Raw genomic sequence first — 23622 nt, 5'->3', positions numbered from 1 at the left:
ATGTTTCCAACTCTTTCCTTAAATAGCCCTTCTGAGGGATCTGTGCATGTGCCTACCTATTTGACAAAAACCTTTCAGTACAGGACAACCACTTTCAGAGTCCCACAGGGGATGTGTTCCCATCATGACTTCCTCCTCTTCCTCCTTGAAAAATGCTCATCCCACCAAGAGGAGTGTATGTCAGTGACGCTGTTGGTGGTATCCAATGCTAGTCCTATTTAGAGTAGATTCACTGAAATTAATGAAGGACTCGTGTTCACTCACTTCAATGGGTCTATTCTGTGTAGGGCTAGCACTGGGTACAATCCTATGCAAATTTGGCGTAATTTTTTTTTTTAAGCCCCCCTCAAAAATGCAGAGCCTGATGAGCATGGCAAGAAAGAGCATGGTAGTTTCTTTCATTTCACTACATTCATATTTTTTTTAATCCCACAATTCCTCCAAGGAGTTCAGAATTATGTACATCCTCCATTTTTATCCTCACAGACATACCTTGGGTGCTCAGTGAGAGCTGGAGACAGTGGCAGGCCTCAGATCTCCCCAGTGAAATTCGAACCTGCCGTCCTTTGTCTATTCCCAGCATTTTAACCCCACCTCCAAATACTGCCCCTCAAATATTGCAGTCAGCAAAAGGGTGGGGGAAAGACGGCTAAGGCCAGCACTTCTTTTTCACATAGATAACTTTTATTAAATTTTCTGTTTTACAATTTTAAATACTCATTTTACATCCTTAAGATATCAATGACTTCCCTTCTTCTCTTTCCATGGTTCATTTTACACATCTTATATCTCCATGAGCCAGTGTGGTGTAGTGGTTAAGAGCGGTGGACTCGTAATCTGGTGAACTGGGTTCGCGTCTCGGCTCCTCCACATGCAGCTGCTGGGTGACCTTGGGCCAGTCACACTTCTCTGAAGTCTCTCAGCCCCACTCACCTCACAGAGTGTTTGTTGTGGGGGAGGAAGGGAAAGGAGAATGTTAACCACTTTGAGACTCCTTCGGGTAGTGATAAAGCGGGATATCAAATCCAAACTCTTCTTCTTCTGCATATTTTACAAAAACTATACCATTCAGTATTCCATTATTGTGTCCATCAAAACTTATTTACACTGTTGAATTTATCTTAATGCTGCCAGCGTTTTCAGCTGCTCACAATTATTTTCCATATATTCAATAAACGTTTTCCAATATTTTTTAAACTTAGGTTCTTCTTATTCTTTTATTCTATAATGTTAAGTCTGCAAGTTGTGCATATTCTGTCAACTTAAGTTGCCGTTCTTCTTTGGTTGGGACCTCGCTTGTTTTCCCTTTCAGGGCTAACAAAACACAGGCCGCAGTAGTAGCATACATAAATAACCTTTTTTGACACCTGGGTATTTGAATTACCTCCAACAGGAAGGACTCTGGGTTTTTTGGAAAGTACTTTTAAACATTTTTTTCAATTCATTATGGATCATTTCCCAATACTCTTTTACCCTTTTACAAGTCTACCACGTGTGAAAGAATGTTCCCTTGCACTTCTTGCCAGAAACCTTTGCCCAAGCATGGCATGAATAAGTCATTGCTCATTCTTCCTTACAGCAGATTGTCCCCCAACGTGGAACTGTGTCCTTTTAATTGTTGGGGATTTCCTGCATTCTTTTTTGTTAAACATCAAATAGAGGCACTTACCGTACATAATGCTTAGATGATCCGATCAATGTTCTGAACTTTGGAGATAGAAATCAAACCTTGGTTGATAAGTTATTTTAAACTAATATTTGCAGAGCAGAGAGAAAGGCGTCCCGGGTTTGTTGCAGTTCTCTTATTCCTGGGAAGCCTGAGAAGTGTTATTCCAGGAACCTCACCATGTGTCTTGTCCTTTCCAGGTTCTAGACATTGACAGATTAGACGCTGGGGAGCTCAGCTTGGAAACTTCCCAGAAAGCCAAGGAAGCGTTGAAGTGTGAGCTGAGCAGGGAGGAGTTTGCAGATGCGCTGGGGCTCAAGCCCCAGTCTGTGTTTGTGGACTCCATGTTCTCACTCGCTGACAAAGACGGCAATGGATATCTCTCCTTCCGGGAGTTCCTAGACATCTTCGTGGTCTTTATGAAAGGTGAAATTGGATATCAGCGAAAACGTATGGGAGGGAATGGAGCCTAATCAGGGCATTCAGAATTCTACATGGGAAAACATTCCAGGTGTTTATTGTGTGTACATCAAGGAACATCTCTAGTAGGAGAGACCAGCAGCCAGATGGTCAATGGGGAATCATGTTGGTTCAGCAGGAAGTGAGTCCAGCTCAGCCAACATGAGAAGCTACTGATCAGGATAATTATGGGAAGGCCATTCCCAATAAAGGTGGGAGAGAAATTTGATTCAGTTCACATTTAATAACCAGTTCCAAACAGTATGCCAACCAAAACATAGCCATTTCTTCAAAATTCACACCTACCCAAAATTTGCAATTTTGTCCTACAACCAAAAAATGTGTGGAAAAACCAACAGGGTAAAAGTATGCCTAGAAATGCATATTTTAGTGAAAATAACATACAAAAATGCATTGTATCAGAGGAAATTGCTTTCTAGGAATGTATACATTAGGTGAAATTGCATTTCAAAATTGTACTCTGCACTAAAGTGCAGATAGATTTTTATGAGGATTTTAAATAAAATTGGCAACTGATGTTGGGATGTGAAGACCTGAATCTAAAGAGTGAAAACAAGGAAAACTGAGAGATCTGCGTCATCCTCATGTGTCAGGCTGCAACAATAGTCTCTCCCACATCCTCTCACCCACCAGTTTCCTGGAACACAAATCCCCTCCCTTCAGTTATCAGTGCCTCTGAAGTTATTGTGGGGCTGGAGAATTGGGCTCTCATAAAAATTCCTTATCAAGTGGGCTTTATGATAAGCATTTTTATGGTATTTTTGATGTTACTCATCTTACTCTTCCTCCACCAGGATCTCCCCAAGAGAAGTCAAAACTGATGTTCACAATGTATGATATAGATGGAAATGGCTTTCTTTCAAAGGAAGAATTCTTCAGGATGTTGAGGTACTGGATAGTGCCGGGGAAGGAAGTCTTTTTCAGCTAGAGGGCCACATTTTATTCTCCCAAGGGCCGCATATCAGTGGTGAGCAGGGCAGACAGGTCAAGAAATGTAAACAGTAATGTAAACAGGCCAGTTTCTCTTTACCCTCCATCCAGCCAAGCAAAGTGTGTTTTCCGAATGCAAGGACACATTCCTTCTAGGCAAAAGCCCTACAGGGTGAGGAACAAGGCCAGTGACAGAGAGTGGATTCTCTAACCCCAGTTTTGAAATTGAAATTCACACGAAGCGACAGTTTCTCCCTAGTGGATTCTGATATTCTTTTTTTAAAAAAATAATAATCAATGCTCAGTACACATATCTAATACCATAAACTCTTGCAATTGAGAACAGAATGCATAATATAAGGAAAAATTAAGCAGGTAGAGGTTATGTTGTTAGTGACCAGAAATGCTTAGGGTGGACATCTGACTGCAAGGGTCTTAGTGAAGACTCAGATGTTCTGGACCCCTTTTCTGAACATAATTTGACTCAGTACATTTCGCATGTACCCATGCCACTTTGCCACTTTGCCCACAGCCCTTTGATTCATGGCAGCTTTTGCAACAGGCTCCTTGTTTGCTGACCGCATTGTGTCTTCTGTTGCCTCTTAGGTCTTTCATTGAGATCTACAACAACTGCCTCTCGCGAGATCAGACTGAGAAGGTCATAGAGTCCTTGTTCAAGGAGTCAGGGTTCGAAGACAAAGAGGAGCTCACCTGGGAAGATTTTAACTACATGCTGCGGGACCACGACCAGGAGTTCCGCTTCACTCACCTCTGCGTTAAAGGTAATGGAAAAGAGAGAGCTCAGGCCTGAGCTGGGGGCTGGGGGGCATGGAAAGGCAAAATTAAGCAGCTGAATTGTTAGGTAAATTGGAATTTCCAACCCTCACAATACTGGGGGAGCGTGGTTGGACTTGCAATGGAGAATCGGCCTTCCTTCTACTCCACCTGTGGGGAATCTTTTTGGCTCCACATCTCTTCCTGAAGCCAACTTTGACAGGTGGGCAGGACAAACCACCTTCCAATCCCATGGCATCAATCATAACGCCCTTGTGTGGGATTGCCAAGCGCCCAACAGCCAGGTAGGTGGCTGTCTGCAGGGCCATAGCTAGGGAGTGGTGAGGTGGGCTCCATCCAGGGGTGTAGGCGAGGGGGGCACAAAATCGGCTTTAAAATATCTCCATAAATATAAATATTGATTATTGCCTTATAATAAAAGGTTTTAAATAGAGGGTGAATTAAATGGGGGGAGGGGTTTGGAGGAGAGGCAGAAAGAAGAGCTTATTTGTCAGTGGCTGAGGGGGCACACTCTGGACAGTTCTGCCAGGGGTGTAAGATCACCAAGCCATGGCTCTGGCTGTCTGGCACTTGGGTTAAGCATCTCTTTCCATCACCAATTTCCTGCTAGAAATGCCTCTGTGTATGTGTTCATCCATCTATATTTACAATGCCATTGTCAGAAATAGACTATATGGACCTTTGGTCTGAGACGCAACCCTAAGAAGCTAGTGAGCTCTTTCTCTTCCCCTTACAGTGGTGCCTCGCAAGACGAAAAGAATCCGTTCTGTGATTCTCTTCGTCTAGCGGTTTTTTCGTCTTGCGAAGCAAGCCCATTGAAGGATTAGCGGATTAGCGCTATTAGCGCTATTAGCGGCTTTTAGCGGCTTATCTGCTGATCGGATCAGCTGATAAGCGGCTTAGAAAAAGGGGGGGGAGGGAAAAAAACCAGCAGGAACTTGCAATACATTGTCGTCTTGCGAAGCAAGCCCATAGGAAATTTGTTTTGCGAAGCACCTCCAAAACGGAAAACTCTTTCGTCTAGCGAGTTTTCCGTCTTGTGAGGCATTCATCTTGTGGGGCACCACTGTATTCTGCAAAATCCTTCATATGAACAGACATGACTTTCCTTATTCTGTCTCTCAAAGGAATTCCTGACAGATTCAGACAAAATGTGAGCAATCGAGCCTCCGTCATCGACAAGGATAGAAGCAACAAGTAAGCTCTCTGCTCAGCCACTGATTCTCTGTGAGCTGGGCTCATCTCAAGTGCGTCCGGCACTCACTCCACAGATACACAGCATACATTTAAAGCACATTTCCTCCTCTAAAGTATCCCAGGGACAATTACCACCACCCTCAACAAACTACAGTTACAAGGATTCTGTTTTGGGGTGTGTGTGTCAGGGATGTGCCTTAAATGTGTTTTAAAAGTATGATGTGTATTCCGTTTCTCTGCTAAGCTTTTCGCTGTGGTTATAGTTCCGTTAATCAGCCCATTCCTTACAGTTAAGTGAAAGAGTAAATTCACCTACTGGTTTTGAAAGAAATTCCCACACATTGCTGCTTGACAGTGAAACTTAGCGTTGTTTATAGGGTCACATATTTATTCTTGTTCATGAAACATAGCTCCGGATGGTCTTTTAACCATTTCCTCACTCTCCATTTTCCAGCTGAAATCCTTGCCCTGCCAAAACAAAAAAACAAAAATACCCTACTACTTCCCCTGGTTTTTAAATGGTTGCTATGTAAGGTGTTTAAATTGGTTTGGAGGAGGAATGAAAGGTTGTGAGATTGACTTGTTTCCACATATTTAAGGTAGCGCAGAGAGAGGAGGAAGAGCCAAGTTAAGGTTCTTTAAACGCCACTGAGTGAATTTCCACTGTGTGTTTCCTGGAGAGAGAGTGCTGAGGCCATTATGCCCTCTGGGCTACCACTGTGCCAAAGATACAGTGGTGCCTCGCAAGACGAAAAGAATCCATTCTGTGATTCTCTTCGTCTAGCGGTTTTTTCGTCTTGCGAAGCAAGCCCATTGACGGATTAGCGGATTAGCGCTATTAGCGGCTTTTAGCGGCTTTTAGTGGCTTATCAGCTTATCGGATCAGCTGATAAGTGGCTTAGCGGCTTAGAAAAAGGGGGGGAGGGGAAAAACCCCGCAGGAACTCGCAAGACATTTTCGTCTTGCGAAGCAAGCCCATAGGAGATTCGTTTTGCGAAGCACCTCCAAAACGGAAAACTCTTTCGTCTAGCGAGTTTTCCGTCTTGCGAGGCATTCGTCTTGCGGGGCACCACTGTATGTCTAACTGCAACCTGCTCATTCCTCTGAACAGTGTGCCCCACCCCCAGTATTATTGCATGGGCTATGCAGCAGTTAACCAGAGATCTTTGTTTCCAAAGAGTAAACGACGCTAGGCCTAAGGGCACTTCCAGACACAATGCCAATGAAAGTGCCGGGTGCTGTAAAAGGGTGCCACCCAGCATGTGATGTTATTGTCACTCCTTTAAAAAGGGTGTCACCCAGCATGTGATGTTATTGTGGTGCTAGCAGCAGCCAGCCCAGACTACCAGTCACGTAGAAAAACAACCTGATCCATAGGTCACGCATGCAAAATGACTTGGCTCCCCTCTCTAGCATCTCCTTGCTGAAACCCTGGAGAGCTGCTGGCGGTCAGTGTCAAACCAACGTGGTCTGGCTTGGTATAAGGCAGCCGTCCTATGTCTCTATTTGTTTTATTATATTTACACATAAAAATGCATGCTGAGGATTCAAGGAAAAAAATACGCTCAAGAGTGGAAAAAATGACATAAAACTCGCTCACATGACAGGGTAAATAAAATCATTTTAAGGCAGCATATAGAACAAAACACAGATGACCGCTGTCTAATAATTGATTCCCCAGTGTAGGTGCTGCTATGTTAAACACAACCTTATGGCTGCAAAACAGATGTCATAAGAAACATCCCTAGAAACATCCTAAGAGGAATGCCTGTTCTGTTTTCCATGCAACTAGATTTTCAGCATTTTCCGATTATCAAACCCACTTTCTCTAGAAGAGCTACAGCTGTTATTCAGAAAACAAAATGCTAACGAAGATGAGTTGTTTCTTCTGCCAGAAATGTGGCAGAACAAATAAGCTGGGTGTGGGAAATATTTAGGGAGGCTGGTGGTATTCACTTGCAGTGGGCAAACTTTTTCCTTCTAAGCAACCATAAAATCAAAGGGCCTGGGTCAGCTTTATTGGTTCCAAGTCGTGTAATAGATAAGACTGTTCTCTGAAAGGCTATTATCTGCTTCCTTAAGCATCATCCTAAATCGGGAACAGCCCCTGATTCTGGAAGGAGATGCAACCTCTGGGGGAATGCCAGGGCAAAACCTGAGGAGGAGGCCAGGAAAAAAGTAAGTGTCTGATTGTATTTCTTAATAGCCTTCCAATGTGACATCTATTTAGACTGGAATTTATCTTGGTGATCCCAAAACAGGCATTTTCTGCTGCTGTAACTGCATTATGGAACTCCCTTCCCTCTGCCATATGTGAAGCAGAAACCATCAGTTACATCAGATCTCATGTAGAGTCATATTTTTGTCCAGGGCCCTATTTTTGTTTCTCTCCACTTTCTGAATTCCTGCTCTCCATATGCGTTTGAAGTGCTGTTTTATTCTGGATTTTTGTTTTAATAACATTGAGTTGTAGCCAAGTTGTACTCTGAGTAGGCCCAAGGGCACAAATTGACCTAAATTGGCCATATCCATCAATTTCAATGGGTCTAATCTGACTAGGAGTAGTATTGCATGTAGCCCATTCATTTCAATAGATCTATTCCTTAGAAATTAAAAAGTAAAGGTAAAGGTAAAGGACCCCTGACAGTTAAGTCCAGTCACGAATGACTCTGGGGTTGCGGCGCTCATCTCGCTCTATAGGCCGAGGGAGCTGACGTTTGTCCGCAGTTTTTCTGGGTCATGTGGCCAGCATGACTAAGCCGCTTCTGGAGAAGCCAGAGCAGTGCATGGAAACGCCGTTTACCTTCCCACTGGAGCGGTACCTATTTATCTACTTGCACTTTGACATGCTTTCGAACTGCTAGGTTGGCAGGAGCAGGGACCGAGCAACGGGAGCTCACCCCGTCGCGGGTATTCGAACCGCCAACCTTCCGATCGTCAAGCCCTAGGCTCAGTGGTTTAGACCACAGCGCCACCCGCATCCTTAGAACTTAGTTGGGTTTATTTACTTATTTTATCAACATTTCTATACCACCTGCATGTAAAAAATAAATAAAATCAAAGCAGTTTACAAAAAGAATAAAATTATCAGTGAAAACAGTTGAAAACAACAATTTAAAACATATTTTTTTAAAGTCCATGATTAAGCTAAAAACCAGATTAAAGCGCATGTCATCATTCTCCTTATCTGGATAGGCTTCCCTGAATAAAAATGTTTTTTACAGGCACTGAAAAGAGTACGCTGAAGGTGCATGCCTGATCAAATGGGAATCTCTTGGGTCAAATGGGCACCTATTGGGTCAGGTGATCTTACAGCTTCAGCCCATTGTTTATTTTTGTTGTTGCTGTACACCACTTACATATATTTTTAATCATTAAGCAGTTTATAAAGGCTTGTAGTTAATTAATTTAAAACAGTGCTACCCTGAGAGCCAGTATAAAGTAATGGTTACTGTTGGGCAGGAAGAGCCAGATTTAAATCTCCACCAAGCATGTTTTATAACCTTGAGTGATGGCACTTCCAGACTGTTGCTGCTTTTGAATGGAATCAATTGCATACCGGCAAATTCAAGTCAGGCAGCGAGAAAAGCAGGTGGAAAATGCACCGGAAGAGGTGGAATAACACTTGTTTGGCGCAGCATCCCATCAACCCCCCTTGCAATCAAATTGGAACGAAGGCTCAACAAATAGCCAGCATTGCCTAACCTTTCCCTCAACCCTTTTGCAGACAGTTTGGGGTGAATGCTTCACAAACAGCTGGTTGCTGTCCTTTCCTCATAACAAGTCGGGGTGAAATGGAATTGTTAAAGAGAGAGAGAACCATGTTTACTGCTCTCAGCTCCTTGGGGGGAATTGTTAAATTAGAAGGCAGTGCAGAAGCACCATTCTTAAAGGGGTGGTGGTGGACATCCTTCCATGCCAACTCTCTGCTTTGTCTGAGGTTTGGCAAGGGATGCTCCTAGAAGTGCCAAACGTCAAATAATGGCTGTTGCCATTGGCACGTATCCATTTTGCATGCTATCCCAGACGCCCCAAAGTTAAGATTAGGACTGCAGCCCTGTACACATTTACCTGGAAGTGAACCCCATTGTACTCCATTGGGCTTACTTGTGAGTAGACGTAGGCTTCTTCTATGGGACCTTATGACACACTGTTATGTTTTTATACGTGGGAGAGGAAACTTATAAAACATACATGCAGATGGCATCATTTCTTCTGAAGTTGCTACTTCATTCTGCTATAGTACATAAGGGAAATAAAACAGTCCCTGGGGCAGGGGTGGCAGATGTAAACATTCAGATAGCATCACAGCTGATTTGCATTTTATGATTGTTCTCTGAAATGCCCAGCCTCTGTGTGCCTATAGCGTCAAAATATTTCCATATTCCTGGAAATGTCTTCCACCTTATCACCTCTCCTGTGATGCAGCGCTTTGATGAGAATTGTTGTCCATTTCTGACGGACTCTCCCTTAGGCAAACACACTATGCTCATTTTATACACTGTTGAGTTTTGTTGATATCAATGACTTGTTTGCCTTGTGGTCAGCTTTTAGGCCACAGAGCAAAATCAATCCCTGGAAGGTATCCAAATAGATCATTGTCTCGTCTGTGACAAAGCCTTGGCACTAACCTCAGAGGAAAGTAGTTAATGGACTTTATATTGTTGTGGTCTGAGGGCCAATGTACGTGTTGCATCAATGCTCAGGTTGGCTTTGTGTACTTAATTAAAGGACTGCAACTCCCCACATGAGCCAACCTGTACCTGGCGCTTGCCATCTGAGGTGGCAACATGAGAATGGGCCTTTTCGGTGGTGCTTTGACATTTTGCTCTGTTCCTAACACAACAACAAAGTCCTGTGACTCACCCTATCGTGACCAAAATTAGTTTATATATTTCAGCTGTGCTCAAGAACTATTTCTGCAATGTAATTGAGTTGGCAAATAAACATTTAATAATGGGGCATAATCAGTTTCTGGATTTGCTCCTTCTTGCAAACATCTTACACTGAGATTTCTGTACAGTACATTATTCTGGCACTACAGTCAAATGCACTGGCAAATAATTAGCGTAGATTTTATTGCTGAGGAATGCTGTGTGCATGACTAGCTGTTCTGGGATTCCTAGTTAGGTTAGGTTGTCCTGATATCTTAAATCAGTGCCTTCTAAACAACACATTAGTAAATATGTTTTCAGTTCCTCAGAAGGAGGTTTACATTTTCTTATGATACATTCTGAAGGTGTATTAAAGTTAGGCAATTCATTTTTACTGAGGTCAGTGGTCCATGCATGTAAATAATGTCTGCTATACCTAAAACCATCATCTGCTCTGTAGATCTTCTTTCAGCTTTTGGTTATATACATAAACTTCATAATCTTTGACAAGCTCCAAGGTACTTTAAGAACAAACTTATTGCCCATGAATATATCAGCTTGCCTGGTTCTTTCTCTGAGGACCGACTTTGTGTCCTCCTGCCATCTCAGGTGTGATGGTGAGCCAAATGAGATGGGTTTTGTGGTGTTGGTGGTCAAAGGTGATGGGTGTTGTGCCCCAACATCAGGAGGCAACTGGCCCCAGGATGGGTGGGGCTTTCCTAGTCAATTCATATCTTGGCAGCCTCGCAAACCCTCATATGGACCTTCACTCCCTTGTTGCAGGCTGTCCTTTCCCCAGCCCTATCTCTACACGGAGGCACGGAGGGAGAAGTACCAGAGGAGCAAAATTCACCAGAAAGTCCAGCAGTTCAAGCGCTTCATTGAGAATTACCGTCGCCACATCATCTGCGTGGTGATATTCTCAGCCATCACGGTTGGGGTCTTTGTGGAGAGGGCATACTGTGAGTTACCAGCCTATTTAGCTCCACCAAGCCAACTGCTGCGCCCAGGACCTAGTGTGGCCAGCCACGGCCGGAACTCCACATCCTCATTCATTGAGGAAGGAGAAATGTCTGTCTCCAGAGGAGGCAGTGAGTGGCAGCCCCAGCTAAGGACGCCACCACGTACGTATCTGCTTGCAGCACAAACTAACGCCAGACTCAAAAAAAGCGAGACCCAAGACTGCTGCAAGTAGAGCTCGTTAATTGCTAATGAGGGAAGTTTGTTGCTAAACTTCCCGGTCCTGCTTTTTAGTGGCTGCTTTGGAGACCCAGACCTATAGGGTCACAACTTTAGTTGCAGTGCTGTTGCTGTAAAATGAAGCTGAATAGCTCCACTATAACCCAGACCCCACCCCACTGAGCACGCAGTAAGAAGCAGGAGGGAAGTTCTTTCAGGGTGTGAGCATATATAGTAACAAAACATGTTATTTAGAATGGCTTTGCATTGCCTTGCTTTTCACCAGGAAGTAGTAAAGGGCTTGTAAGGCATGCCAGCATGTTTATAACCCCAGCCTGCTGAGAGGGGAGAATGGGAGCATGTGAGGTCCTCGTTCCTGCAGCAAACCATTTCTCCTCTGTCTCTAGATTATGGATTTGCATCGCCACCCACAGGAATTGCAGATACCACCTTTGTGGGCATCCTCATCTCTCGGGGAGCAGGAGCCAGCATCTCCTTCATGTACTCATTTATCCTGCTCACCATGTGTCGAAACCTCATCACTTTTCTGCGGGAGACCTTTTTCAATCGCTACATCCCTTTTGATTCTGCCGTGGACTTCCACCGTTGGATTGCAACCGGAGCCCTGATCTTTTCAGGTAGATTCTGAGAGGTCCTGCACACGTCTTCAAATGCCTATGCACGTCTTGCTTGGGTCGGCAAGGCACCTTGTAAAATAAAATTTCCAGGGAAAATAAATCATAACGATTAAATAATGATATGAGGAAAGTGCGTATCTACGGGACCACCTCTCTCAGTATGCCCTGCAGAGGACCCTAAGGTCCATAAATAGCAACACCCTAGAGGTCCCAGGCCCTAAGGAAGTCATATTAGCCTCAACCAGAGCCAGGGCCTTTTCAACACTGGCTCCGACCTGGTGGAACGCTCTGCCTCGTGAGACCAGGGCCCTACAGGATCTGATTTCTTTCCGCAGGGCCTGTAAGACAGAGTTGTTCCGCCTGGCCTTTGGCTTGGAATCAACTTGATCCCCTTCCCCTCTTACTTTTTCCTTTCTCCTTCTGTGATGGAGCTCCTATTGGGGGACTTACCTGGCTTTTTTCTGGCCCATGTAGGACCAGCCTGGATAGTTGGCCTTGGTGAAGACTTGACTTTTCATCCCCAAAAAGTTTTTGATTTGAGTTTCTACTGAAATGAGGCTGCATTTTAATGTTGTATTTTAATCTTGTTTTTAAATTGTATTTTAATCAATTGTTTTATACCTGGTGTTAGCCGCCCTGAGCCCGGTTGTGGCTGGAGAGGGCGGGGTATAAATAAAAAAAAATCCTGAAACTTCTTCATTTAGCTCTTCATTTATTTCTCCTAATGAACACATCTTGCCTGTAGTTTTGATCAATGCACACATTTTTGCAAGGAACTTGCATTAATAGAATGCATTTTATGTTATTTTCACGGTTATTTTTTATGCATGTTTCCCCCTAATATATTCATTTAATTCATAGACATTGTTTGGAGGGAAAACTGCACAATGAAAGTCAGAGAAGTGCAACTTTCAAAGAGTTAGCTGTGTTTCAGTTCAAGGACTGTGAATTTGCTTTAAAAAGGGGGTGGGGGGGAGAGAGAAAGAATGCAAACAGCCCGGAACAGATTTGAAATTGCTTTTATAGTTGTTGCTGTGGATGCATTCTCTCACTACTTTTGCCCCCTGCAGTTCTGCATACTCTGGGCCATATTGTGAATGTCTACATCTTCTCAGTCACCCCTCTCAGCGTCCTGTCCTGCCTCTTCTCCAACACCTTTACAAACGATGGGTAAGTTGGGAGTGCCTTCTCCCCCTTCATACATACCGTATTTTTCGCTCTATAAGATGCACCCAGCCATAAGACACACCTAGGTTTTAGAGGAGGAAAACAAGAAACAAGAAAGCAATGCAAAGCCTCTTGAGCAAAGAGGCAGGAGTGCTCCCGCTGCACACAAGAGGCTTTGCGTGGCTATCCCTGAAGCCAGGAGAGCAAGAGGGATCACTGCGCACCGATCCCTCTTGCTCTTCTGGCTTCAGCGATAGCTGCGCAGCCTGCATTTGCTCCATAAGATGCACACACATTTCCCCTTACTTTTTAGGAGGGGAAAAGTGCCTCTTATAGAGCGAAAAATACAGTAATAAATGAAGAACACAGAGGAGAGCTGGGCAACCCAGATGGCTGGAGAAAGAACAGAAGCCATGATCTTTAAGCATTTTGTGCAGTTAGAGCTTTTTCTTACCACTGTTTTAGCATGGGAAGCCCAATACTTCTTTGGTGGATTTTGAAATATTGAACCAGTCTTGTGAATACTCCAAAAGTCCTGTCTAGGCAACATTCTAAACCATGGGTAGGCAAACTATGGCCCGGGGGCCGGATCCAGCCCAATCACATTCTAAATCTGGCCCTTGGACAGTCTGGGAATCAGCATGTTTTTACATGAGTAGAATGTGTGCTTTTATTTAAAATGCACCTCTGGGTTATTTGTGGGGCATAGGAATTCATTCATTCCCCTCCCCCCAAAAAAATATAGTCTGACCCCACAAGGTCTGAGGGACAGTGGACCGGCCCCCTGCTGAAAAAAGTTTGCTGACCCCTGTAACAGAGGCATTGAAACCAGCTGCATTGAATCGCAGTCTGCACATGCCCTATTTTCACAAGATTGCTTCAACTTGGGCCCAAAGGAGAGGTCAAGATTCCTTGCTTTAAAATAATAGTACAGTGGTACCTTGGGTTGTATACGCTTCAGGTTACAGACTCCGCTAACCCAGAAATAGTACCTCGGGTTAAGAACTTTGCTTCAGGATGAGAACAGAAATCACGCAGCGGTGCGGCGCGGCGGAAGCAGGAGGCCCAATTAGCTAAAGTGGTGCTTCAGGTTAAGAACAGACCTCCGGAACGAATTAAGTACTTAACCAGAGGTACCACTGTAATGATGACTCATACATGACTTCTTTCAAGATCAGAGAGTGACGGTGGTATTCATCCTTTCCTCTGTATCCCCAGTCTGTATCACTGCACCTTCCAAACTTTTATGTTTTTCCTCTGTATAGTAAGCAATGACTTTGGGGGGAAACCGCACAGTGCAAAGGCAAGGGTTCGCCTTCTCTCCTGCAGTTCCCCTCTTTTCAATGCCATCACGTGGAGCTGCTTATTTCCAAACACAGCAGTTAAGACAATTAATAACACTTGGGCTGCAATCCTAATTGTCAACACCACTTTCGTTCCAGTCTGTGTTGCTTGTGCTTATCAAAGCTTTACATTGTGCCATCATTTCTTTTCTTTCCAGGTCACAGTTTCCTCGCAAATATTACTGGTGGTTTTTTGAGACTGTCCCAGGTAAGGGCAGGTGGAGGTGTGGGCGCTTGGAGGGTGGGTGGGTTGCAGCAGCAGGACCATAGCTGTCAACCGTCCCTTATTTGGCGGGAAACTCCCTTATCCCAGTGCCGTGTCCTGCTGCTGTCCCTTATTGATGATGTCCCTTAAATTTCCCGGGTTTCAAAGGAAGCAGCTCCTCTCCCTCCCTCCCTGCTGGCCAGGGAGGAGGGAGGCTCCAACTGTGTTGCTTGGCTGCGTTGCTCACCCAATAAGGAGTCTAAGAACGACTGGGGGGGTGGAGCTTGCATGCCTTGTGCCAATCAAATCGGCCACAGTGGTTTGCCTTGCTGCATCCCCTTTGCCGGGTTGCTGCGCTGTGGGAACCACCACTTGAGGCTGCGTTTGGCTGCTGGCTGGGCTTTCTGCCTTTGGCTCAGAGGGCCTCAGAAGTTGAACATACTTGTGCCTTGAAAATCCCTTATTCTGGCTGCTGATCCCTTATTTTTGAGGCTGCTAGTCCCTTATTTTCAAATCTGTAAGTTGACAGCTATGAGCAGGACCACACATGGCGGCTGTCTATTTTAACACGTGTTCCTCTTTTTTCCCTTTCTCTCTCAGGCATGACTGGGGTGCTTCTTCTAGTTGTCCTCGCCATTATGTATGTCTTTGCAACTCACTATTTCCGGCGAATCAGCTTCCAGGGGTTCTGGATCACTCACCATCTCTATGTGCTTCTCTATATCCTGGTAATTCACTCTGGAGCCCTGCCTCTACCTTAGTGCCATTGTAACAAAAGGCGCACCCACACACCATCCATTTAAAGCACGCACAAAGCTGCAGTTCCCAGCACCCTTAATAAACTACAGTTCCCAGGATTGTTTGGAGGGAACTGTGTGCTTTAAATGCATCGTGTGGATGTGACCAAATGTAAACAAGACACAATGTGTCAGGATTTGGGGGAGATTGGCATTTGCAGTTTCTGCAATGAGGAAGCCCACATTCTCCATCCTGCTGTGCTGGATAGATCAATGTTCTGGCTCTGCATGAGGCAGGTTTGGATGTTCATGGAGGCTTCTGGGTAGGACTATATCGCTCTTTGCTTGTGCAAGATCCTTTGGTGCTCTGCCTGCCCACTTGAGCACAGTCGTGGAAGAAGAGGTTTTTCTTTTCTTCTCAATGCAATATAACTGAAGTGTTGGGTTGTGATGTGTCCTCCAGGTTATCATCCACGGCAGCTATGCTCTGATCCAGCAGCCCCGCTTCCACATTTATTTCATTGTCCCAGCCCTTATCTATGGGGCAGACAAACTCATCAGCCTGAGCAGGAAGAAGGTGGAAATTGCTGTTGTGAAGGCTGAACTTCTTCCATCAGGTACAACTTAGAAGTCTTCTGGTGCTGGTCCTCTCTATGTTTAAAATACGGTGGAAGGAACTTCCTGTCCTTGATCTATCACTAGTAACATCTAAGAAAAGTGAGGAACAATTTCCAGCCCAGGGACCACATTCTGGGCAACCTTCCAAGAGTCACAGGCCAGTGGTGGGTGGGGCCAGATGCAGAAGTGGGTGGAGCAAGTAATGTAAAGTAGGGTGTGTTCTTCCACAGACCCCTCACAGTCCTTCATCGGGACAAGCAAGAAGCCCTGTCAGAGTTTACAGACACATTCCAGCCAGAAACACTCCTGATTTGAAGCAGGGCCAATGAGGGGGTGTGGCCTGGAGAGGGGCGTGGCCTGGCGGAACTTCTGAGGGCTAGAGAGCTGCATTTGGTCATGGGACCTGAGGTTCTTCACCCCTGATCTAAGATGACCCAACCCTCCATCTCTGGTGCTAGGCTGCCATATTTGTCAGTGGCAGGAGCTGTTCTTCAAGGCAGCAGAGCTGTCTTGAAGAGAGCTTTCTCAGGGGAGGGACAGGGAGGAAGGAAATGCTCCTTCTGGGCAGGAACAACTTTGACAACAGGAGCAGCTTAGGGCTCTTACTGGGCCCAGACAGGGGCAGCTCAGCCTGCTTAGCTGGGATTTGAGTGGGCGGTATTGGGACTGGATATCTTTAGCTGAGATTCCTGATGACTAGATGACCCTTGGAGTCGTTTCCAATGCTATGATTCGTGCCTTAATGGCAAACATTCTCAGGCCTCTCCTTTTTCTTGGCTCAGGAGTCACTCGCCTCCAGTTCCAGAGGCCCCAGGACTTTGACTACAGGTCTGGGCAATGGGTGCGGATTGCCTGCTTATCTCTGGGGACCACTGAGTACCACCCCTTCACGTTGACCTCTGCCCCCCATGAGGACACATTGAGCCTGCACATTCGAGCAGCTGGGCCTTGGACAACTCGGCTGCGGGAGCTTTACTCCCCGGAAAGCATAGCAGAAATTGGCAAATATCCCAAGGTAAGGCTATAATGTCTTCGTTCGCTCGACCTCACCCACCCTAGCATAGATTTAAAGAACTGCAGTACAGAAATGTCTTCAATAGATACTTAAAAGCACTTGTGCTTTCTGGTTCCAACCACAGAATTGCTTCCTCTGCTACCAATTCAGAAAACTAAACAGGCAAGAGGAATCTGTGGCCCACCAGACGTTGCTAGACTACAGCTCCCATCATCCTTGACCATTGGCCACCATGACTGGAGCTGATGGGAGTTGGAGTTCAGCGACACCTGGAGAGCCACAGGTTCCCTATTCCTGGCAAAAAGCCATCCCTAAACTATTAGTTGTAGGCAGAAGTCAGCTCTTGCTAACTAGACTTAGTGGGAGTCATCCTACTCTGTCATCTGAGCAAAGGAGCAAGCCATGCTGGCCCTCAGGCTCCCTCTTCCTCATGTCTCTTGAAATATTTATTCTGTTCCCCTCTCCTTCTGCAACTGCTGCCTTAAGAGACCAATCTGCACCTATGTTATTTTTCTCTCTCTTGACCATGCCACTGAATGCTAAGGCAGGGCAGGGCAGCAGGCAGAGACACCAGGGAGAAAAAGGAAATGATCCAGCGTGCACCCTTCTGGGGGTGTGGCGTCAGCAGGGTCTCAATAGTGCCAAGCTCTGGTGCCAGCCTGGGAGCAAGTGAAGTTTTGTTTTCATCTCTCTCTCTCTCTCTCTCTCTCTCTCTCTCTCTCTCTCTCTCTCTCTCTCCAGCTCTACCTGGATGGACCTTTTGGAGAGGGGCACCAGGAATGGAACAAGTTTGAAGTGTCTGTGCTGGTGGGAGGAGGCATCGGTGTGACGCCCTTTGCTTCCATCCTCAAAGATCTCGTTTTCAAGTCATCAGTTGGGTCCAGGATCTTGTGCAAGAAGGTGAGGTTGAAGGAATGGAGAAATGGCTGGATTCTTGTCCTTGCTAGCCACTGAGTCAGTGTTAAGAACATATGCCACCATCCTGTTACCATGGAGATTTTGTGAACTATATAAGTAACAGAAAATGAGCAATCATATTTCTTTCATAGTTTTCCCTGACTTTACAGTCTCTCCTTTGGAAGTCTTAAACCATCCTCCCCCAAGCTGGTGCCGACCAGATATTGTAGGACCCCATTTCCCAGTAGCTCCAACCAGCATGACCAATGGTCAGAGATGATGGGAGTTGTAGTCCAGCAACATCTGGAGGACACCAAATTCGCTACCCCAGCCATAGAAGCTTCAGCATGCTTTCCCCTAACACGGAGATGCTTAATATTCCCACGATGAAGAACTTGTGATGTATAATCACTTGGAATTAGACCTTGAAAACTGCAGGAGTTGCAACTCTACTAAGCTTAGCTTGGTATGCAAAAGCAATCACTGGGCTTGGATGAGAAGATCCAAAAGGATCACAGCAGGTGATAGTGAAATGATAATGGATGCAGAGGTCAAAGCATGAAGTTCTGACATGGCCCAGTGAGGTTTCCTTGTTCACTTTCCTCTTGTTCCCAGATCTATTTCATTTGGGTGACGCGGACCCAGCGGCAGTTTGAGTGGATGGCTGACATCATCCGAGAGGTAGAGGAGAACGATCAGTGCGATCTGGTCTCTGTGCACATCTACATCACACAGCTGGCGGAGAAGTTTGACCTGCGCACCACCATGCTGGTGAGCCCCACATGCCAAAACTGCAGAGCAGCCAGACACATATGTGCAGAAAACCTGAATTGACGTTGGTTCTGATTCCGCTTTAAAGAGCAGGTTTTCGCAGGGAAAGCTCAGGGCAAAATAGAAAAAAAATGCTTGGACACAGTGTGTTAAAGTGGAGACATCTGCCTGGAAGGAGCAAGGCAAAAGGTTAAGTCTAGATAAGCCGTAAGTTTTTTACATATGAAGATAAAAGCAAAAGCACAACACCAGTGACCTTCCCAGTCACTCCTGCTGTTTCTTCTGCCAGACGAGAAAAATGGTGCTGTGCACGATTGACAAATACTAAAGCTGGTGTAGCATAGTGTATATGAAGACTGGCTACAATTCAGGAAATCCCTGGTTTGAATTTCTCCTTTGGCATGAATGCTATCTCAGCCTCAGTCCCCGCATTTGCAAGAAAGGGAGCCGAATAATAATAATGCCTACCTTAAAAGGCAGTTGTAAGGGTTGCAGTTGTGTGCAAAGTGCTTTGAACATGTGAAAGTGATGTTCTCTACAAGTGTTAAGTACTATTAATTAGTAGGACCTTCTTTTATGTATAAAATTCAATATTACTTTATTTATGTTTAATAACTTTAGACATATTACCTGAGCTGTTCTGGTTGGTTGGTCCCACCAACCACATGCATATTTTTTTTAAAAAATATCATTAGTTTATGCATGAATTTATATACCACTTTTCACTTCCACATAGTTTCCCTCCCTGAAGCAGTTCACAAGGATAATAAAATAGTGAGAAGAAAATAAATTTTAAACCCATAATTAACACTAAAAATAGCAGTGTCATCAGCCTCCGAGCATGAAGAAGTATGGAAAGTGTGTCTAAACAAAACGGTTTTAATGATCTTTCTGAAAATGGGAAAGGAGGGGATTAAAGAAGCCTTCTGGAAGAGGGAGTTTCCAAACCTAGGTGCAACCACCAAGAAGGCCCTGTCCTGCATTTCCACCAAGCCCACGTGAGACATTGGTGGGATTGTGCAGCAGAGCCTCCCCAAAGCTCTTAACAGGCAGGTAGAGTTGTGCCGAAGCTGGTGGTCCTTCAGATATTCTAGACACAAATCTTCCCACCTTGGATCAAATCTATGTTTCCAGGTGCTATAAGAAAGCTGCAGAGATAGTGCAGGATAGTTCACATCCCGGAAATGATCTCTTTCAGGTTCTGCGTTCTGGAAGAAGGTACAGGGTTATAAAGACTAGGACTAGCCTCCTGAGAAACAGTTTATATCCAAATGCGATTTTGGTTTTTAATGCAGTGTAAGGAGTCGCTATGGGAGTGTATTGTATTTTAAAAATGGGGTATCACAGTTTTTAGGGTGCTAACCAGGCTTGGGATAGCAGGCTTGTTGGTTTGGATTGTCTTATGTAGATCCCCCCCCCCAATTTCATTCTGTATGGGACAATGACAATAAAGATTATCGTATTGTATATTAAATTAAACTAGTATACCCGTAGATCTCCACATCATGTTCCTGGCTACATGCCTGGACCAGAACATTGCTTGTTCTAACAAGACCTGCTTCTGCATTGGGGGATCTAGAATGACAAGGTGGTGATAATGGTGGCTGTGAGCAGTGGGGTCCTTCCCCCGACACAAGCCATACTCTGACCGTCACCGTCTCTCTTTCTAGTACATCTGCGAGCGGCACTTCCAGAAGGTCCTCAACCAGAGCTTGTTCACCGGCCTGCGCTCTGTCACCCACTTTGGTCGACCACCATTTGTCCCTTTCTTCTGCTCACTGCAAGAGGTCCACCCTGAGGTCAGTGCTGGCAATGGGCAGAGGGCTCCTGTGGGCAGTTGTGGTATTCAGTTTTGTGCATTGCATATGAACAGGCTTCACGCGACAGAGGGGATCTTATGCTAGCCAAGCGTGCTTGCTAAATGGAACACAGGAAGCTGCCGCCTCCGAGCTCAGATGTTTGCTCACTGAGATGTTTCCCCCATCATCTGCTCCCTGAGATCATTTTAAATTGGGATCCTAGGGAATGAACCGGGGGCTTATCTGCAAGCAAAGCAGGCCGGCAGCCACAGAGCTATGGCCCCTTCCTGAAAGGATCAGGAGAGCTACCACAACAAGCTTCCTAAAGAGTAATTAGCAGTGCTGCCTGTGATGTTTCATCACTTAGCATCCCTCTGGTGTAGGGGAGAGAATTTGATGCAGCCACTGGGTCGGATTCCTATCTCTCCTGCTGTTGGGACAAAAAGCAACAATGCATTTAGACAAGTTACCTGTACCAGGGACGGCTGACGATAGGCAGAAAGGGAACCTATTTTTACTCCTGTTGGTTCCTTCTTGTTGGCGTATAGATCACTTCCTTCCATGCTTTGACTTCTTCCTTCTTCTTCAGCCAGTCTTCCTTCCTTTGTCCTAGTGTTAGGACCCCTTTCCTTTAACCTCATGACTCCAAAGTGGGTGCCTGTGAGCTTGTGCTCTGACGTTTGCCTGAAGTTAACTTTGTTTTATTCTTTCAAGGCCCCCCTAGGGAATTCAGTTGTGCTGTTGATCCAGCCATAACTTTCTTTGCCCCTAACTTGACCTCATGTACATGGATGTAAGCAGGCAGCAATTTCCATCCTTTCCTACATTTGTCACAATGTAGGAATCCCCCCCCCCTTAGAATAGCTAAAACCTGCTATTCTTCTCGCTATCCGCTATGCCTGAAACTAACTCAGGGAATTACGTAATTAATAAATAAACAAATGAAAAGATAACTAGATGGGTGAGAGACCATTGAACTTGTGCCAGGATTTTTTGATATTTTTTTTAACAGCACTCTCAGGTCGGATTGACCTTTATCACATAAAAAGTATGCCATGAGTTAGTTCCTTTCCTCATTGCAGTCTCCATTTGTATGCCGTGTAAAGAAAGAAAGATCAGCTGATGCTATGGAGGTTTTACAGCATGATGTATGTCACACAGTAGCAATCGTCAGTTGAAAAGTCGGTCATGTGAAATCTATAATTAGCTGCCTGCCTAGATGGCAAACATTGTGGGTCCTCCCTTATGTGTGTGTATCCCTGATTGAGGAAGGGATTTGCTCTTAAGGCACAGAAGCAGGGCCAGGACAACCAGGCAGTGTGTGTGTGTGTGTGTGTGGAGTTGCAGCCCTTACTCTGCAGTTGTAGTGGATGCACATCAAGCGAGTGAGTGGGTATTTGTAGAAATCTGCATTTAGGAAAGCCTTCCTCTACACATGCTTCAGAATGAGATGGTAGAAACTTGAGGTGGTAGAATAACTTAAAAAAAAAAGTCATGGAAGTAGAAAAGGAGGGATCCCTCTGGACTTTCATTTCATTCCACATTTGTGATTATTTGTGCTCACGATGCTATTGGGACCACCACACACAATCCCATTTCCAATTTTTGCGCCTGCAGAAGTTTTGGGGCCGTCACACTGCTTCACTTCCAATCAGTGCATATCCTGTAACTTCCTGCAAAGATTCGGTAACTTTTTATACCACAAATGTTCCGGAGCATGTCCTTTGTTATCGCCTTTCTGGACAGCAGTAATGGGATATGGTTGGGGAAGGATCGCAGGAGAAACTAAAGCAGAATAAGTCACCCACTGGTGCACTGTTGTTGTACCAAGAATGTGCTGCGGGATACATCCGGAATAAAACACTCGTCTGGAGAGGGGCCCTAGGGTTTAAAAATGTCCTCTCTGTCGTTCAAATGTTGGGAGAGCTGTAGCTCAGTGGTAGAGCCCATGTTTTATATGCAAAAGGAGCAAGGTTCAATCCTCCGGTATCTGCAGTTAAAACTTGAAAGGATCAGGCAACAGATGACAAGGAAAGTCATTCACATTGGCGGCTGGCCGGCCTGCAGTATGCGCAGAGAATGCCAGGCTACGTATTGAAATAATCCGACTTCTTATAAGGCGGCTTCCTATGAGTTCTTTTGTTTTAGACCATGGGGGAGCATTTCAAACTGGCGTGCCCCACGTGTGACCTCAAATGATCCAGCTCGTCTCTGCAATTTCTTCTGCTTCTGCTTCTCTTTCTCCTTCTAGAGCAGGCCTCTGCCACGGATGTATTTAGGCATCACCTGGAGCTTAGAGCCTGACCCAAGAAAGCAGGACTTGGCGCTCTCTTTTTTGCTGTTCACTTATTTTGAGACATCCATTTATTTAAAGAATGCCTATTGAGATCAAGCAGGTGCCTTCCCTGTATTCTTTTTGGCACCTGCTGAAAGCATTCTCGTCTAGACAAACCTACCAAGATGCTTAGAAAGTTGATGTGAATTTTAACCTGTTTTACTATTTCAACTTTTTGTATGTTTTTAACTATTGCTGTCAGATTTTCTTGTTTTAGCTTTACGTCTTTGGAATATTCTTATTCTTATTACAATCAAGTGGTGTATAAATTTCATGAAATAAATACATAAAATGCTTTTCTAATGACCCGCTAGAGTGGAAAGGTTTAAGAAGGAGCCCGAAGCTGCTGGTCCCTCGGCTGTTTCTGTTTCCTTTCTCTCCTCTCTTCTGCTCCTGCCCAATGTGTTGGGTAATGCTTGGTGACCAAGTTCTTTTGGTTTGTTGTTTCCAGGTGAGGAAGATTGGTGTGTTCAGCTGTGGCCCTCCAGGCATGACCAAGAATGTGGAGAAAGCATGTCAGAAGATCAACAAGCGCGATCAAGCCTATTTTGTCCATCACTATGAGAACTTTTAGTCCTTTAGCAGACTCTGCTGGGCTTCTGGGGGGGGGGTGAATGCCCATCTCCCCAACCAGCTATCTTCTTTCCAGTGTGCATTGTTGGACAGTGGTTTACATTGGATTCTTACTTTTAGCACCATAAGGACAGCTGTACTTTTTATCCCTGCGTAGAATTTTAATGCCTCTGATGCCTGAGAAGTTACTGCTTCATGGACTGGAAACATAACTCTAGCACTCACTTGTTTGTGTGTAGATGGAAAGTGATGTGACATCCTATTCATGGAGCATTAGTGCAATGGTAAACCAGTGTGAAATTGGTTTAAGGGTCGAATTTATCTTAATGCTCCCAACATTTTTAAGTGTACATAATTTCCCCCCATATATTCAATAAACATTTTCTAATCTTCTCTAAACGTA

At 44.9% G+C, this 23622-nt stretch overlaps 1 protein-coding gene across 2 annotated transcripts in view; it reads left to right on the top strand.

Moving 5' to 3' along the window:
- Positions 1–23622, top strand: part of DUOX2 (dual oxidase 2) — a 62403-nt gene extending 38781 nt beyond the window's left edge. For both annotated transcript variants that reach the window (XM_081169177.1, XM_081169178.1), the window contains 16 exons: positions 1867–2092; positions 2941–3034; positions 3683–3858; positions 4999–5068; positions 7151–7246; positions 10726–10904; positions 11529–11759; positions 12830–12929; positions 14428–14477; positions 15075–15202; positions 15675–15828; positions 16612–16844; positions 17586–17744; positions 18357–18512; positions 20183–20311; positions 23098–23622. In XM_081169177.1, the coding sequence (XP_081025303.1) occupies positions 1867–2092; positions 2941–3034; positions 3683–3858; positions 4999–5068; positions 7151–7246; positions 10726–10904; positions 11529–11759; positions 12830–12929; positions 14428–14477; positions 15075–15202; positions 15675–15828; positions 16612–16844; positions 17586–17744; positions 18357–18512; positions 20183–20311; positions 23098–23220 (2304 nt within the window). In that variant the 3' untranslated portion in view covers positions 23221–23622. The remainder of the gene's footprint in view (positions 1–1866; positions 2093–2940; positions 3035–3682; positions 3859–4998; positions 5069–7150; positions 7247–10725; positions 10905–11528; positions 11760–12829; positions 12930–14427; positions 14478–15074; positions 15203–15674; positions 15829–16611; positions 16845–17585; positions 17745–18356; positions 18513–20182; positions 20312–23097) is intronic.

This window comes from Podarcis bocagei (genome assembly GCF_964188305.1).
Source record: "Podarcis bocagei genome assembly, chromosome: 14".
Lineage (NCBI taxonomy): Eukaryota > Metazoa > Chordata > Lepidosauria > Squamata > Lacertidae > Podarcis > Podarcis bocagei.
The sequence above is the reverse complement of the archived record's forward strand: the minus strand, read 5'-3'. Positions and strand labels throughout refer to the sequence as shown.